At 32.7% G+C, this 18,556-nt stretch overlaps 1 protein-coding gene across 1 annotated transcript in view; it reads right to left on the bottom strand.

Annotated features, from left to right (window-relative positions):
• LOC114324792 (nucleoredoxin-like) overlaps window positions 1–16,011 on the bottom strand; it is a 206,164-nt gene extending 190,153 nt beyond the window's left edge. The window contains exons 1-2 of the mRNA XM_028272639.2: window positions 15,791–16,011; window positions 3,398–3,714 (exon numbers count right to left, since the gene is read on the bottom strand). Coding sequence (XP_028128440.1) covers window positions 3,398–3,658 — 261 coding nt within the window. The 5' untranslated portion in view covers window positions 3,659–3,714; window positions 15,791–16,011. The remainder of the gene's footprint in view (window positions 1–3,397; window positions 3,715–15,790) is intronic.
• Window positions 16,012–18,556: the final 2,545 nt, after the last annotated feature.

Raw genomic sequence — 18,556 nt, 5'->3', positions numbered from 1 at the left:
TCTCTCCTCAGGTGTTCTTTGGTCTTTCTCTACTACTCCTGCCAGGAACTCGCAAATCGGCAATTCTTCATAATGAGTGATTATGATAAATCTTAACATAATCATTCTACCATCAGTTATAGATTACTCTTCTTCTTACTGTGTCTATCTGTTCCGGATGTTAACGATCAGTATGCTATCCTAACTGTAGACCCAGTAGAAGCAGAGTTGCAGCTAATGAAAAGTAGGTTCTTCTTCGTCAAATTCCAAATCGAACATTTCAATGTGAAATAACCCAAAAACGGAGCACTTTTAGGGGAAAATTAATTTCAACTTTTTTAAAGTGTTTAAAAAAAGGTTTATTTTTGTTTCTAAAAAAAATCTTGTAATATTAAAAATTAGTGAATTAAGCCCAACATATTGTTGGTCCCTTTTATTATTTGGTAAAAAAATCGCGAAAATCAACCCCTAATTAGCATCACATATAAATTTTAACATTACCACTTCACAAGTTACTTTGTCTATGTATCATTTATACAATCTGTATATAATAATCATGTATATAATCTGTAAGTTTTATCGGTTCAAAGTGCTTCGTTTTGAAAAAGCTGTAGTTAAAATAGCTTGAACGAGTAACTAATCACGAGTTTAGGCAAATTTTGAACAGCCATAACATAACCAATTCTTGTCTAATAAGAAAACAAAAAATCAAAAATATTCAGAAAAGCAAAACATACATTTTATTACTCTTTGAGATTTTTGGCATTTCTAATTGTTTTTAAGTTAAATCCATAAAAAATTAGGATTTTTTTCAAAATTAAAAAAAAATGTTTTATTTTAAACCCAATTTTTTTCAAAACCTGCTCACTTTGAACCAATCAAACTTATAGATAATATAAACAATACATAAGTAAAGTAACTTGTAAAGCGGTAACGATTAATTTTATTTTAGAAGCTAATGAAGGGGTGATTTTCGCCATTTTTTTACCAAAAAATAAAAAGGACCAACAATATTTTAAGCATAACTCACTTACTTTTAATGTTAGAAGTTTTTTTTTAACAAAAATTAACCTTTTTTTAAACACTTTAAAAAAGTTGTAATGAATTTTCCCGAAAAGTGCTCCGTTTTTTTGTTATTTCACGTTGAAATATTAGATTTGGGATTTGACGAAGAAGAACCTATATTTCATTAGCTGCAACTCTGCTTCTACCGGGTCTGCAGACCTCACGCATACACCATTTTTTTTTCAATTTTTATTAGCTATATTTTTACTAAGAATATTTTTTTCGCTAAAATACTTACTTTTTGAGTTATCTCCGAAAAATCGTCCAAAAACATTTTTTTTTTTTTTTTGGTTAAAAATGAACACATTCACTCGCAAATAACTCGAAAAGTATTGACTTAGTAAAAAAACTCTATAGAACAAAAGTTACTTAGAATTAGTCATAGACGTAGAATTGTAAACTTTTTCTTATATAATAATAGACAATTTCAACTACCTATTCCAAAATTTTCATCCTTCCTTTATTTTTTTTTGGAGGTTTTCATAAAATTTTGCGTTCCCTGATCGGGCTACTATTCGGAATTGTAGATATATATATTCAGCCACTTTCCCAGAGTTTACAGTCAAGATTTTCTTTTCTCCTTGAGCTTTCTCTCTCCAAACACCTTACTTTAAAAAATGAGTTGCAACAAACTATCGCTGTTCATTTCTTATAACACGGTCAATATATGTATTCTAATTTGAGATTTTTAATTGTGTTAATAATGTCGTATCCCTTGCCTGCTCTGCGTAAGACCTCAACATACATAATTCACATTATCCACTCATGAAATTATTAAGAAGAAATGTATGTAACAGGACATCTATGGTGTTGCAGAAGTATCTAAGTTTTTTGTCACACTTAATAATGGTTCGCCTTGGTTATCTACAAAACGCTTAACTCTTCTAGGCTTTTATAGACCTGCAAGCTTTTTTGACTTTTTTGTGCGTATTAAATGAATCGTGTTGTAATAGCTTTATTTCTGTTCAGATTTCCCTTAACATATTTCTTAATTTTACAATTTTACTTTACATAATTCTTAATTTTACAATAAGAAACAATAAGAGGGATAAACTTTTAAAAATATTGTTAAAAGTTTGTATGTAGTTAAATATTTGTTTGTGTTTAAAGACTTTTAATATATTCTGAAACACGAAACATAAAATGTGTTAAACATGTTTATCCCGGTACTGATTCCTTAAATTAATAAACATAATTTTAATTATAACTGTAATAACAGTTAGTTTCCACGTAAACAAAAATAAATAGAATAATTCAATTTTGACGTTACGAATTGTCCGTTACGAATTTGTATAGTTACAAGCTATCGCCGTTACGAAGTGTCGCCGTTACGAACTGTCGCTCTTACGAATTGTCTGTTACCAGTTGTCCGGTTACGAATTGTCGCGTTACGAGATGTCTGGTCACGGCCGTAGGCACAATGTGATTCGTGGGTCGGATCTGATAGTGTATGCATTTTCAGCAACCCTAAAAACCTAAGAGTAATCCATTTGATTCCTCCGAAACTCCAGAACATAACCTGTCCTAGACACCAGGTGCTCCTGTGTCTGTGCTGATCACGTATTCGTATTCAGCAACCCCAAAAACCTATAATTACGGTATAGTACCGAAGACCCTCGCAACTCCAGGAGCCCCTTACATTGACCTTGGAAACCAGGTGCTCCGGAAGTCGGTTCTGGTGGCATATTCGTGTTTAGCGACCTCAAAAAACCCTCCAGTAATTCAGTTGCATCAATTAAATGCCGAAACCCATCGAAACTCTAGAAGATGACGTCCGTTGAAGGTCAAGGTCAAAGTAAAGGTCGCTATTGGATAGCCAGGAAAAAATCCTAGACTTTTCTTTGATCAAAACTTCTACATATTGCCAGATAACCAGTAACTCAGGGAATTGGAATACCCAGTAAATCTTATAATTTTCCGAGTTTGTGCCTCTATATCTTAAAAATCTTCTCTATACGATCGAGTTGTGCCCATGAGAACTTTTCATCACAATGCTTCAAAGAGTAATTTCCCAAAGTATGAATTAAATCCACTGGGACTTAATTTCCATAAGGTTTGTGCGGGCTACTTTCTTATTATCGTTATAAACATTAAATAAACACTTTTCTATGTTTACCGGTTGCTACGCATATAAATAATAAGCAATCAATGACAAATTGGCACTCATAATATTAAAGACTATTCAATTATCTTTCAAAAAGTAATATCCCTTTTGTGGTAGAAGCAATTAGTCTCAGAAATAAATATAGTTTAAATCAAAAGTTTTCAAGTGGGCCAATTTGTATGCACGCGAGTTTAATTACCGTTAATAATAACGTATTATTAAATGTTTTTCCAACACTTAAGTTCTTACCTGAATAACCTGAAGCTTTTTCTCATCACTGCAACTTTCGTTCCTTAATCTCTCGTAGAATTCTTTGAGCTTATTAATAAACTCGTCACTTTGGAGGTTAATATTGGCGAACGAAAAGTAAACTCCCGTAATGTTGACGTTCTGCAGAACTTCGCTGGTGGAGATGAGCTCGAAGTTGTTGGAGTTGGAGTTGGTGTTCACCGAGTCGCATTTTATGAGTTTTTTGCCGAAAAGGCGATCGTGCCATTTTATTTTTTCCATTATTCCGGCCAACTGCGACGGGTTTTTGGGTCTAAGGGTATGTCATCGTTGGAGGACTGCAAAAAGATTAAAGGAGTTAGTAAAGTCAGACTGCATTAGCCGGAAGTTGTTTTGAATAGAAAAAGAGGATTCTATTTTATCATCAAATAGTATGTTTCTTGGGAAGGTATATAAAAAGGGATCTTTTTATTTAATGGGGTTAAAGGAGATGTTGACAAAAGAATGTATGATATTGCATCTTTTTAATATATGTTCTTTCAAGAATCCCTATATCACCGGATCGTAATAAGAATGACGTAACGATAAATTTTGTCAGTTCCTGCTTATTGCGTAATAATTAACTTCTAAAATAAAAGATCATACAAAAGCGACAGAACTGTAACTATGTGCTGAGTCACTACAGGGTAGTTGTATCGTTATTGAAATACGCCCATTTTAGACTTTGTTTCAGATGCATAATGACCCAACTGTAAATAGGGTTGAAAATGGTTGAAAACTAAATTAAGATAATGAAATTCGGACCAATAGGAATAAAAATAAAAGCCATCGCTGTAAGAATAAATGGCATACTGAATATTTAAAAATATTTTTTTTTGTACAGAAAAATTGTATTAAATTGTGATAATGAAATTGTGATAATGAAATTCGAACCAACAGGGATGAAACTAAAAGCCATCATGGTAAGAATAAACGCCATACCGATGCTCTTGAATGATTACTCCTCATTTAATCCCGATTTTAAATTCAGAAGAGCAATTTTAAAAATTGCTCTCATGAGAAATTTCGCTTTTTGCAGTTACGTCATTCTTATTTTGGACCAGCGATATAGTCTTGCTCCCTTAAAAACAGTAACAACTTCAATAGTAACAAGCATATCAGTTAAAATAATTTAAACAAGATTATATCGTACTAATTAAGAAAATCCTTTTTAAAGCTCATAAAAATCAAAGAAGAGTTCATTTTTTATGAATTGAATATGGTACTTCACATAACCATAGGTTTTGCATACATGGTTTAGTTGATACCATTAAGCACAATGTTAAATAATTACACTTTTATAAAAAAACTTTTTATAATAAAACGTTTTTATTATTTATATGACTCAATATAAAATTATTTTGTTGTTTCAATTTCTATGTCATAAAATAATTTTGTAATCGACTTTAAACTCATATAAATCAAAGAAAACTCCGATCCACTAGGTACCTTATAAAATTAAAGCTTAGAGCACGCATATTTAACGCTTTGTTCAATTACATTTCTGCTGGTGATTTTCATCTGGGAGGTTCTTGATATTGCGGTTGATCAATAATTACTTCTGGTTTGTTTACAAAGGTTACGCTCTTTTTAGGTACCATGGTTTTACGAATTTGGTCAAAGTGACGTTTTAGACAATATCCATCATCAAGTTGGACTTAGTAACAATCCATACTTTTTAACAATTGTGCCAAATTTCCAAAGTTCCTGGTTTCCTTGGTAATACCTTATTTGTACTCTCTCCCCCCACATTTAACTGTCTTGCACCAGAAGGGTGATTTTCTGATCTGGTAAGTTTTGGTGGACGTAGTGCGTCGAGTTTGATTCTTAGTCCAGTTTATAATTCAAAAAATTACACTGGTATAAAATAGTACTTTTTATAAAACCACGGTTGTTTAAAATAGCACATATAATAATTAACTTATAAAATGTGAATTTTCAGTAAATTAACTTTTATTTATGACATAACAATTGTAATACATTGTATTAAAAAAATTTAAAAAAGGTAAGCAACAGCCAGGTTTCGAGCTTAGGACCTCTCGATCTCCGGTCTAACGCTCTACCACTGAACTACCATCTATCGATGTCTTAGCTTATGTTAAAATGGAATTCAAATGGCACAGCATTAGTCACATTTTTGTTACTAAAAAAAATGGCATATTAGATAATAAATAATTTAAAAGATATGAATTTTAAGTATATTAACTTTTAATTATGTATTAAAAAAATTAAAAAAAGGTAAGCAACACATGTTTCGAGCTCAGGCCTCTCGATCTCCGGTCTAACGCTCCACCACTGAGCTACCATCTATCGATGTTTAATTTACTTTAAAATGGAATTCAAATGGCATACCGTTAGGCACATTTTTAGTGCAAGTAGTTTGAAATTAAAAAAAAAATCGATTTATCCATATAATAGCAGTTAAATGTTGCATTGTTAGCCATCTCTGAGCTATTCTAAAAATTTCAGGTAACTAGTAGCCTAGAACTATTTTTAAAATGGATTACAAAATTTGAGGAGACCGTGACACCAACCAAGCCAAGTACCTATATTTAAAACGTTTTAAAATCAAAGCATTCTTTGCAAACAATCCAAATCTCGGTATAAACAGACTCAGCCTTTAGTTTCAAATATATTATATTGGTTTAAATTATATGGGACCTCGAAGATATAAAACAACTTTAATCAGAATGAAGTTTGGACATGCAAGAACGGTGGCTAAAAATGGTGGCTAAACGACATAAAAGCAAAAGTGAGTAGAAACTGGCATCAACTCTTTTGAATAACTTTCAAAGGCTATACATACTTCATAATATACTGACGACTGACTTAAACTTTGATAATCACGACATATTTTTGTTTTCCTTGTATGAATAATCAAAAGAAATCTTTTTTTCTTTTTCTTTCTTGTAATTCTTAGTGCCTTTAGAGCGCCAGATATTCAGAAATTTCAATAATTTTAATAAATCTGAAATGATGTCTATGCGGTAATGATTAATAATAATTTATATTTAGTAACAATTATATCTACTTCTTACTATACATCTTTACGGCGCCACTGACGAAAAGGACAGTTGATTATCCCTATTGTTGCAGGAAGTATGTAACAGAAGTGATTTTTTGTTTATCTTTTTCTCTGAAAGAATGTTAAAAGGAGTGTTTGTTCCTGTGCACATTACAAAAATGAAAAGAAAATGTTACGGAAACTTCTACACTCTAACTCTAGAGCGTTTTGATGTACAAATTAGAACCCACTAGCACTAGAACATAAAATTCTTCAAACAACAATTTATAGTCTAAGAGCTAGAGGCGAGAAATCATCGTCATAAGTAATATGGAGTTTGGCATGTGAAATGTGTCTATTGTATGTTGATAATTATGACCCCTTTCAGGCTGACACCTCAGTGGATACAGGGAGTAGCAATAAGGGATGAAAGGGGAAAGTTAACGGAGTCATTAAAGGTTTTCACCTCCTATTTTGTTAAACCTCCATCGATTTGCATGAAAATTGGTGAGTAGTTAGAGCATACCCCAAGAAATAAAACTGATATGGTGCCAACGTGCGCTTTTATCCTGGGGGTGGATGCCACCCCTTCTCAGAGGTGAAAACTATTTTATTAAAAATAACCCCACTAATCGATAGAGGGACAAATTTTAAGCAAAATTTATTATTCCTAATTATTAAAATAAATCAATACTTTTTGAGTTATTAAAGATCAAAGATTTGAATTTTTCGTGAAATAAATGCATGATGTAAAGCGGTTTTTCGTAAATAATTCAAAAACTGTAAGTTTTATCAAAATAGTTATATTTACCAAAATTGAAGATAATAAAAAATAAAAGAGATTTCTTATTCTAAAAACCTTTGAGAATTAATAAAAAGTGAGATATAGGTGATGGAATGTATATTTTTTTTTCGGCTAGTACCCACATCTATGTATTCAAGCTCAAATAACGGGAAAACGGTGCATTTTATAAAACATATTTACTGAACACTTGTCAAAGTACTTAGAAATATGTATCAAATGAGCTCCCGGAAAAGTTAATACCATTAAACATTATGCTACAAACATTTTTCAAAGTTTAGGCTCCAAAAATTTGGAGCTTAATTATTATATTATTTATATGTTTTTAAAATTGTTTTAAGGCTTTTATATAAAATATAGCAAAAATGTGTTTGAATATTATGTCAAATGTGCCCATTATTGGACACCCTCAGTTTCTGTACATATTCAGTTTATACAGGGGCGGTTCTAGACCAAAAAAAGTGGGGGGGCAAGGGAACACAACCGGTGAATAAACAAGATAACGTGCCTTTTTAACGAAAATTATAGTACAAAAGTACTGTAAAAACTGTAGGGGGGCAGCTGCCCCCTGCCCCTGGCTAGAACCGCCACTAAGTTTATATCGATAGAAAAAATTCAATTAAATATCGAAATAATATAAAAATAATATTTTAGTAACATACATATTATTTCAAAAATATATTACTTCATATAAACTGTAAAAGAATTGAAATATCAAATAAATAAATATTACTTATTAATTTTAATGTAAGTAATGTTAAATGGCAGGTTACAAATTTTTGGTGCTGTTCACCCAATGATTTATGTATTATGTATATTATATTGTATAATATACAGTCTGTCTACTTAAGATGGACACATATATTACGGGACACTTTTTTATTTTTAATTTTACGAAATAAAGTTATAATTCATAAAAAGTTCTGCATCGTCTAAAACCTACGATTCAATCATCAGATAGCAAATTTTATCTATATTATAGGAGGTATTTTAAAAAATATGAATTTCGCTCAAGATTAAATTATCTTTTTTTCACACTGTTGTAAATTATTGTTACTACGAAAAATTGTTTGGAATTAAAAACTGTGTTCTAATATATGTATGCAATAGTTGTTATTATTATAGCTAAATAATTAATAATTATTATAATATTGTAACTATTATCTACATTCTTCTAATAAAAAGAAAATATTTAATTTTTTTCTCAAATTAGAGATACCTACCAATCATCATTTTCATTTATAACTCTTTTATTATTAATTTTACGAACAAAAATTATTCTTCATAAAAAGATCTGCACGGTCTAAAATCCAAGATGCAATCATAAACATAAGATTTTATAAAATTGTATCGACTTTAGTCGATGTGTAAAAAATGTGAATTTCGCTCAAGAAATTCGCTCAGTAAAGTGCCTTTATAGCTCACATTATTTAATAGTAGGATATAATTGCACATTAAACATAATTTTTAATTCTAAACAACTTTTCATAATAGCAATTTTCCATATTAGGAATTTAAATACATAAAAAACAAAGTTTTCGTTATACTAATGCTCGCATTTTTAACTTGTTATATTTAAATTGTAATAAAACGAACTTGATGATAAATTATAATAATAACTTCGTTCCCGAAATTCCTTTAAAAATTATTCTGTTAACAAATTTCAAAATAAATATATAAATAGCGTATGTTTTAATTTTAACTTTTTCCTAAAAACTCGAAAGGGTTCTCTTATTTCCATCATCACTTGCTTAGCTTTGATATTATAAACTTCATCTGGAGCTCACTTGATAGGTATTCTTGAGTACTTTGACAAGTGTTCAGTAAATATATTTTATAAAATGCACCGTTTTCCCGTTATTTGAGCTTGAATACTTAGATTTGGGTACTAGCCGAAAAAAATATACATTCCATCACCAATAACTCACTTTTTATTAATTCTCAAAGGTTTTTCGAATAATAAATCTCGTTTATTTTTTATTTTCTTCAATTTTGGTAATCATAACTATTTTGATAAAACTTAAAATTTTTGAATTATTCACGAAAAACCGCTTTACATCATGCATTTATGTCACCAAAAATTCAAATTTTTGATCTTTAATAACTCAAAAATATTGATTTATTTTAATAATTAGAAGTAACAAATTTTGCTTAAAATTTATCCCTCTATCGATTAATGGGGTTATTTTTTATAAAATAGTTTTCACCCCCGAGAAGGGGTGGCATCCACCCCCAGGGTAAAAGCGCACGTTGGCACCATATCAGTTTTGTTTCTTGAGTTATGCTCTAACTACTCACCAATATTCATGCAAATCGATGGAGGTTTAACAAAATAGAAGGTGAAAACATTTAATGACTGCACCAACTTTCCCCTTTCATCCCTTATTGCTACTTCCTGTATCCACTGAGGTGTCAGCCTGAAAGGGGTCATAGTTATCAATATACAATAGACACATTTCACATGCCAAACTCCATATTACTTATGACGATGATTTCTCGCCTCTAGCTCTCCGTCTATTATGAGGCAAGCTTATAACAAAGGCGTAGGTTATTTTTGTATTACTTTACTACTAAAATACACACACCGGCAAAATTAGCAGAACACCTTAAAAATGGGACATGTTTGATACCTCGAATTACCTAAACCTGTTGTCAGATTTGAGTGATTCTTTTAGTATGTTATAGCCTTAGTATTTAAGAATATCGCTGTAATAATATTGTTTCTAGATAGGTACATATCATTTTATACCGTTTGTACCAATCATACTGTGTTTTTTTCTTAAAGTTTGGAACACCCTGTGGAATATTGTAGCATATGTAAAATATTAAAATTAAAACTCGATTGTAGACTTACGCTTTCTTAACATTCTCTTTTTGATTCATTAACTTATATAAGATAATAAAAAAGTTATGTGCGTTAACAACTATCCATGTTTTTCATCAATAAATCCTCAGAGTAGAAGAGAAAAGTATGCTAAATTTGCAGTCACTCGAGTGTTATGGGCATGGGGACCTGTTGGATTGTGAAGAGTATGTGCTAAAACGAGAAACATGTTAAAATAAGTTTTCCATAAAGTGGGGGACTTTTCATTTTTTAATTTAATTTTCCATTTGAAATAATCATTTTTTCCGGTTATAGAGCTATCTATCCATCATTCGAAAAAATGTATCGAATTAAAGTTGCTTATTTTTACGTAAAGAATCCAAATCTACAATAAAAATTGGGTACTCCTATTTAAGATTTTAAATTAAATCCCCCACCCCAGCTCCGTGGGGCTCGTATTTGGAGCCATTTGATAGATTTTTCAAAAATATTGAATACGTGTATTTTGGATTCTTTCGATATGATGTTTATTTCGCGAAATATTGCAGGGATCGTATTTAAAATTTTTATCTACGACTGATACATAATATATGTATTATACTTGTGGTGTTTGCAATATAATGCCATATAATAATCCCTTAGGGATTAATAATGCGGGATTAATAGCTATTAATCCCTCTGGCACAACAATCACAAAATTCACCACGGAAACAAAATAATCAACCTCAAAAAGTGTCACTGTCAAACGAATAGTATATTTGACAGTTTGTGTTGAGATGGACGAAAATTAAGAATCTTTTAATTGTACACCACCAGAAATTGTAGAACTAGCTACAGCAACAGCATCTACCTTAATACCTGAAACATCGAAATACATTTATAATAAAACGTATAATATAATATAATCAAAAACTCTACTAAAGTTAATGATGATTCTCAACCAATTCAGTTTATTAATTGTACTATTACTCATTTTAATGTTTTTAACAAATAAAGTTGTTCATTAAAAATCTTAAATTAATTAATTTGTCGTAGATAAAGTAGAGTATACTACTCGCAATAATGGCTCTCATTCCCTCGGAATGTTACTCCCTCGCCGCTAACGCGGCTCGGTTCGTAAATATTCCTCGGGAATAATAGCCTTCATTATTGACTCTTGGTATAATCTACTATTAATTTACCCCTCACCACTTTCCGTGGGGGTTCGTTTTTGGTATCATTTGATAAACTTTTGAAAAATATTGAACACGTATTTTTTAGTTTTCCGATCTGACTTTCATTTCGCGAAATATTCGCTTTTTGTGAGACTTTGTGACTCGCCCATTTTGTTAGGCCCCGTTCAAATCATCAGATTTTTTAAATATACACTATTTTGCATGTAGTTAATACCTTAGCTTAATCTGACGATTTCAAATTTTTTTAAGAATAGATTTTTTTTCGGATCCCCCTTAACGAACTCTTCTGTATTAAGAACCAATATTATGGTAGAGGTACATTTACAGGGTACAAGGTTTCTCACTATTTGCTTATGTTGGATAATAAAAAAGTTATGTGCGTTAACAACCAGCCATGTTTTCCATCAATAATTCCTTATTTTCTGCTTAGTTTAATACACAATCCTAAACTAGGCCACAGTATATAGAGGTTCCACAGTAAAATCACTTCTCTGTCGGCGCTTTGATCTCAGGAAGTAATACCGCCAGTACGCAATTGGTAATTCACCAGTGGTGGATGCGGGTTTTTCCTGTTAAAAGCTATGCGAATAGCAATGCGAGAGTGGGGCAAAAGCGACTGCCAACATTGCGCGGTGACTACAGATCATCGCCATGCGTGACTACAGATTATACTTCCAATTTTTCGGAGAGTGTTTCTACTGTCCCTCTTTATACTGTGACTAGGCTATGAGAAAGTTTCACAAAAAAGTGAATATTTCGCGAAATAAATGCCAGATCGAGAGACTAAAAAATACGTTTTTAATATTTTTCAAAAATCTATCGAATAATACTAAACACGACACCCCACGGAGAGGGGTGGGGCTAAAAAAAAATTTAAATACGAACTCTGCGATAAAACTGCAAAATACACGTATTCAATATTTTTCAAAACTCTATCGAATGGCACCAAACACGACCCCCCACAAAGACGAGGTGGGGGGTTACTTTAAAATCTTAAATAGGAACCCCCAATTTTTATTGCAGATTTGGATACCTGACGTAAAAATAAGCAACTTTTATTCACAACATTTTTCCAATTATGGATAGATAGCGTTATAATCGGAAAAAGCGATTGTTGGAAATGGAAAATTAAATTAAAAAATGGAGAGTCCCACACTTTATGGAAAACTTAACTTAACTTTTTTTGGTTTTAGCACCCACTCTTCACAATCCAATAGGTCACCATAACGCTCGAATAACTGCAAATTTAGCATACTTCGCATACTTAGCAAAACATGGCTAGTTGTTAAAGCACATAACTTTTTTATTTGCCAACATAGGTAAAAAAATCAAAAAAGAATATAAACCAATTACAAAAAACTCGAAGATGTACCACAAGGTTATTTATTATTGTTAAAAAACATATAAAAGGACGCGTTTCGGCTTTACACAAGCCATCATCAGCTTAAATACAGGACAAAAAACAACTGACTGACCAGAAAAACAGGAAGGAGGAAGAATCAGCTAGTTTACATTATAAAATATATAGATGTACACATTTCTTCATTAATAATTAGCTATTAATAGCATTATGTTATAATTGTATTGTAAAATCATCAAGAACTTCCGCATGTAGAGGAACCATCATGTGAGCCGGTCAGGTGTCTGGTCAGTCAGTTGTTTTTTGTCCTGTATTTAAGCTGATGATGGCTTGTGTAAAGCCGAAACGCGTCCTTTTATATGTTTTTTAACAATAATAAATAACCTTGTGGTACATCTTCGAGTTTTTTGTAATTGGTTTTCCTCGAGACCACATTTGAGTAAGTATGGATACTTCTCTTCATGTTAAAAAAGAATATGTTAAGAAAGCTTAAGGCTATAATTGAGTTTTAATTTCAATATTTTATGTATGCTAGAATATTCCACAGGGTGTTCCGAACTTTAAGAAATAAACACAATATGATTATTACACCCGGTATAAAATGACATTTACCTGTCTAGCAACAATATGATTACACCCATATTCATAAAATAATAAGGCATAACATACTAAAGGAATCATTCAAATCGGACAACAGGTTTAGGAAATTCGAGACATCAAACATGTCCCATTTCTAAGGTGTTCGGCTAATTTTGCCGGTGTGTGTATTTTGTTTTTTTTTTCTCACTCAAAATCACTCGACTAACGTCTCACTAAGTTTTAGAACTTGTCAAAGAGAACACCAGGAAGAGGTTTAGGTTTAGCATAATCAGGCGAATACATCAATAAAATATTAGTTAAAATTATTTCAAAAACAGTTTTATTCATGAAATAATCTTATCGAATTACTCTCGAGCTCTTAAAAATTATCGATTTGTTTTGACCTCGTGACACTTTGACATAATTGCACTACCCTTCGGGTAGTGATATTAAAACTGTCAAAGTGTCACTCGAGATACAAATCGATAATTTTAGAGCTCTCGTGTAATTACTACTGAATGTTTTCTCTGTGATTCTAAATCACTTCTACTTGGTACTGTACATCTTTACGGCGCCACTGGCGATAAGGACAGTTGATTATCCCTATTGTTGCAGGAAGTATGTATGTAACAGAAGTGGTTTTTTTGTTTATCTTTATCTCTAAAAGAATGTTAAAAGGAGTGTTTGTTTCTGTGCACATTACAAAAATGAAAAGAAAATGTTACGGAAACTTCTTCACTCTAGAGCGTTTTGATGTAAAAATTATAACCCACTAGCACCGGGACATAAGATTCTTAAAATAACAATTTATGTCATAGGTAGGCATATAGCAAAGGCGTAGGTGAATATTTTACTATTGTTTTTCTTTTAGACTTGTAGAAAATACGTATTTTATAGGTATCAAATAATAAAGAATTTAAAAATAAATAACCATTTTCAATTTCGTTGCAAAACGAAAATACAGCCGCACCATATTCTAGTACAATCAGAGAGTGCATCAAGCACCTCTACCGGTTTCGAAACTTATTAGTCTCTCATCAGGAGGCACATATTCTGTTCTCTCTGATCCAACCAAAACAAACCCTGACGTGCAGTCCCGGATTGCATCGAACGAAATGGCATAGATGCCCTAGCGGCAACTGCTAGCAAAAGACTAAGTTTTCACTCTAATGGCATATAAAACAACATAATGTTGCTCTACATCCCACCAGACTGAAAACAATGGGAACCTTCTCTGGTTACACCTCCGAGGCTTCTACAATTTGCAAGCCATACGGATGCTGAGACTAAGGAAGATGAGGAAATTTTACAATTTATATTTCACGTCCCATCTGTTCAGCGCAGTAAAGTTTAAACGAGAATGGTTCCCTTCGTACTCCAATCAGAGTAAACATAAATCAAAAATGAATAACCATTTTCAATTTCGTTGCAAAACGAAAATACAGCAGCACAATCGCCAGCTGAGTATCTCATTGATAACTAGTATACTTAAGTGCTATATGTTTTCTCCACCTTGCTCTATGTGATTGAAGCCTGAACAATGACGGAAGCAATGCAAAAAAGAGTCATAAATGAGCCATAAATGAGGAATAATGGACCTACCGAGAAAGGTGGAAGAAACTCTTGGCTTTAAAACCTACGGCAATGGACGAATATGACCTCCATAGAACTATTCAGGGCGGCTGCAAACAAGATTAAATTGGCAAATGTAATGGCCAACGTCCTTAAGGATAAGGCACCTTAAGAAGAAGAACTTGTTAATAACTACAAGTCCAAAAAAATCGACTGCGAAAAACATAAAGGTTCTTGTTATATTAGACGTCCATACCACAGCATACTACTCAAAACCACTGTCGTTTATTTTGTTTGGTCGGGTCAGTGTTAGGGGAAAACTCTTACTTCCCTAGACTAATATAGCATTTCCTCGAATAAATAGTATAAGACTCTGATTATTACCTTGGACTATTTGGATAGCCCAAGGTCGGTACTCCTATAAGGCACGGAAGCATGGACTTTAAAAATAAACACAATGAATAAGCTAAAAGCATTTGAGATGTGGATTTATCGACGAATCCTTAAAGTTTCAAACAAAGAAGAATTGATACAGAACGACAACTGCTATGCACAATTAAAAAGAGAAAAACGGCATACCTGGGGCACCTAATTAGAAACGAAAGATACCAGTTTCTGCAAACCTTAATTGAAGGAAAGATCGAAGGAAGAAGGGGAGTGGGCAGGAAGAAAATGTCGTGGCTCCGTAATGTCAAACAATGGACAGGGCTAAGAAACATAGGAGACCTAATAAATACTGCAAGGGATAATGAAACATGGTCAAACGTGATCGTGAACATCCATTAGTGGATTGCAAAAGAAGAATTTGAATAGTATAAAATATAATTTCCAGTTGAAATGATTATTGCCAAAAAATTCTATAGGTAATATTTATCTGTATTTTCAAGTAAAAATATCGTCTTTGAAACACATGTATAAACACAACAAAGTTAGTCTTTGTGTCTCAACTCATTCATGTCTTTGTTGAGCACGCATGTAGTAAACCAGATGTACTCCTGGCTGCCTACCAAAAACATTATTTATGTACTCAAAGACCATAAAATATTTGTATATGTTTACCTAAAAGCCCAAACACAAGCACTAAAAATACAGACAGTCACAAAAGGCGCACATGAAAGCGAAGGAACAAGAGACAGATCAAAAAAAGCGGCGAGAGGTACAATGACTTTTCTCCGATACAGCGAGCGTTCGGGCGATCTAGACGCCGCGCCTGGACGTCAGGCGTCCAGGTCGATAGGTGCGTAGCGTCGCGGCGGTTGAATTTAGACTGAATTTGAATTTAAAATGAAAGAGCGTTGAGGAGAATAACGCCGTATTGCACCACATGCGCCGCTGCGTTTCAGGGGTGGACTTTAGGGGATATATCTGTTAAGACTAGATAAGCGCGTCGCATCAGATGTTTCGCGCATCGGTTGGTCTAGCGAAAGCTCATCTGGAATTTTGGTGTTTGGTGATACGAGGAACGGTCAAGTTTTCACTACTGAACAAAACCACAGAAATTTCCAACGAAAATAGAGAAAATATAATCCTTAGAAAGCGAGCAGATTTTTTTATGTAACGTTTTTTTTTCACAAAAATACACTAATCACAAAAAGTGTCACATAATTTTTAAAACAAAAAAAAAGTTTAAAAATAATTTTTAATTTTTAGCAAAATATTATAATACTCGTCTATCGTCTCCTTTAGGGGTGTATTGGGATACACTGCATCTCTTAGTAATCATCTTATTAAGTACAAGACAAATTCTTTTAATATTTAAATATCCTTGGTAAAACAAATACGTTTGTTTATAATAAACATGATTGACCCATATTACCACACCAGTGTATCAGTTTTCGATACAAGGTCAGCTTGCAGTAGCAAATATTATTCTTTATTTATAATCAAGTCGACACAGCATTTTTAATACAAACACTCTCACTTTTATATATTTCAAAACATTAAACAGGAGATTCCACATTCTTTGTATTAAATTCATTGCGTAAAGATTAGTCATTGGTATTTGAGATCCCAACGGGTAAACATCACAGTGGATAAATATGTTACCACCAGCTCTTTACCGTAGTTACTTCAGCGTACAAATAAATGAATTTACAGTAAGTAGTGTTACTTCATCAACCCTTATGGTAGGGGGTAACCACCCCTCAATTATCTGAGATGGTTCAGATATACAGTAACCACCATAGGGGTCTACAAACCAATTACATTTCAAGAACAAGCGTATTTTTGCCGAAAAAAAAACGAAAAGAAAAACGAGTGTCTGTCGAATCCACATAGTGTAAATCTTGACTCATCAGTAAAAATAATATTACCCCAGTCGTTAACATCCCAATCGACATGTTCTGGTGCAAACCTTAAACGTGCCATGCGGTACCCTCTTTAACAGTGGAGCAGTAGCAGAAACTCTGGCTCTGATTCCAAATTTCCTTAATTGATTCAGTCAATTTGTGCTCTACGTGCTCCCTAGTGGGAAAATTTTGGGGTAGTTCTGATTTCTTTCATTATATATGGATTTTGGGCTGCTGAATCCGAATATGAGGTTTGCGGACAAAATTTCTGGCGGAACATTGAAAAAATCGCGAGAAAATCGAAAAACTTCAGCTTTCTTCCGCTTTTTTGCTCAAATCTCGAAAACTATTAACTTTTAGTAAATAGTTTGTTAACAGAAATTAAAGTACTTCAAATTATCTACAAACATCACTATTTACTTTTTTTTTCAGACGAACCGTTCGGTCTAACGTGCAAGTAGAAAATTGCCAATTTTTAACGGTCTCGGCAAAACCCACTTTTTACATTCCAAAACTTTAGTTTTTATTAGAATGCTGTCATTTGATAAATTTCTCCTAGTTTTCTGTACAAATAATAAATGTTAGTTCATAATATGAATATGGTATGTCTCTTCTCACAGCTTCCATGGATCCATTCCATCCTAAAATACCGAGAATGTGTGTTGTTTTCCCCTAGAGCCACAGAAGATCAGGCACAGATGGAGTCACAGTTTCAGTTGGTGTGAACATTCCCTTCGGATCTTGATTTCTGATAAACCTTGAGGTTTTGTTCTTTCAAAATGTATTAGTTGAACAGCTCTCTGATTTCCATAAACCTCAGGTGCGGGTTTAGTTTTTAGCCGAGGAATGGATTGGTTAGGAGCTATTGCATGTTTTGGTGCAATACAAGAAATGCCACACATGACATAAAAAGTGTGGTATCCGTCGATTGTATGTACGTTAACACTTTCTGTCCCAACGCTGCATATACAGTGGGTGCTCATATTATTAGAGCCACCTCAGAAAATTTTACTTTTGTTTAATAATGGTATGTAAGTTTTTTCTTTATACGGTGCATGTTGCCTTTGAAACTTTAGAAAATGGATGCTAAGTTTCTGTTGGAGTGATTAGTATTGAATATTAAAGTTTTTATTTCTGCTATTTTCCTTGGTGAGATGTCTTTGGATTTCCCATGATGTTCTGGTACCACTAGTGTAACGGGCGCGCAATTTTTACTAGATTCACAAAAAATAGTATAGGCCTGTCAGAATATCACTAGAGAGCAATGGAAACTCGCAAAGTTTATTATAACTCCAAACACCAAGAATACAAAATAATGGGCACACGAGTTGCAAGCTAGGCTGGGCAGCACTGACAAACAATGGCATCTGAGTCACGCATTGCCACACATGCGTGTTGCCACTATTGTCAGACTATTATTTATTGCACTTTCATAAAGTGTAACAAGACAGCCAAATGGAAACAAATCCATTAATATATGATACAGCTCAATTATATACTCTTCCTCTAAAACATTGAATTTTACTGGGTGGCTCTA

This window comes from Diabrotica virgifera, chromosome 7 (genome assembly GCF_917563875.1).
Source record: "Diabrotica virgifera virgifera chromosome 7, PGI_DIABVI_V3a".
Lineage (NCBI taxonomy): Eukaryota > Metazoa > Arthropoda > Insecta > Coleoptera > Chrysomelidae > Diabrotica > Diabrotica virgifera.
This window is presented reverse-complemented; position numbering and strand designations above follow the sequence as displayed.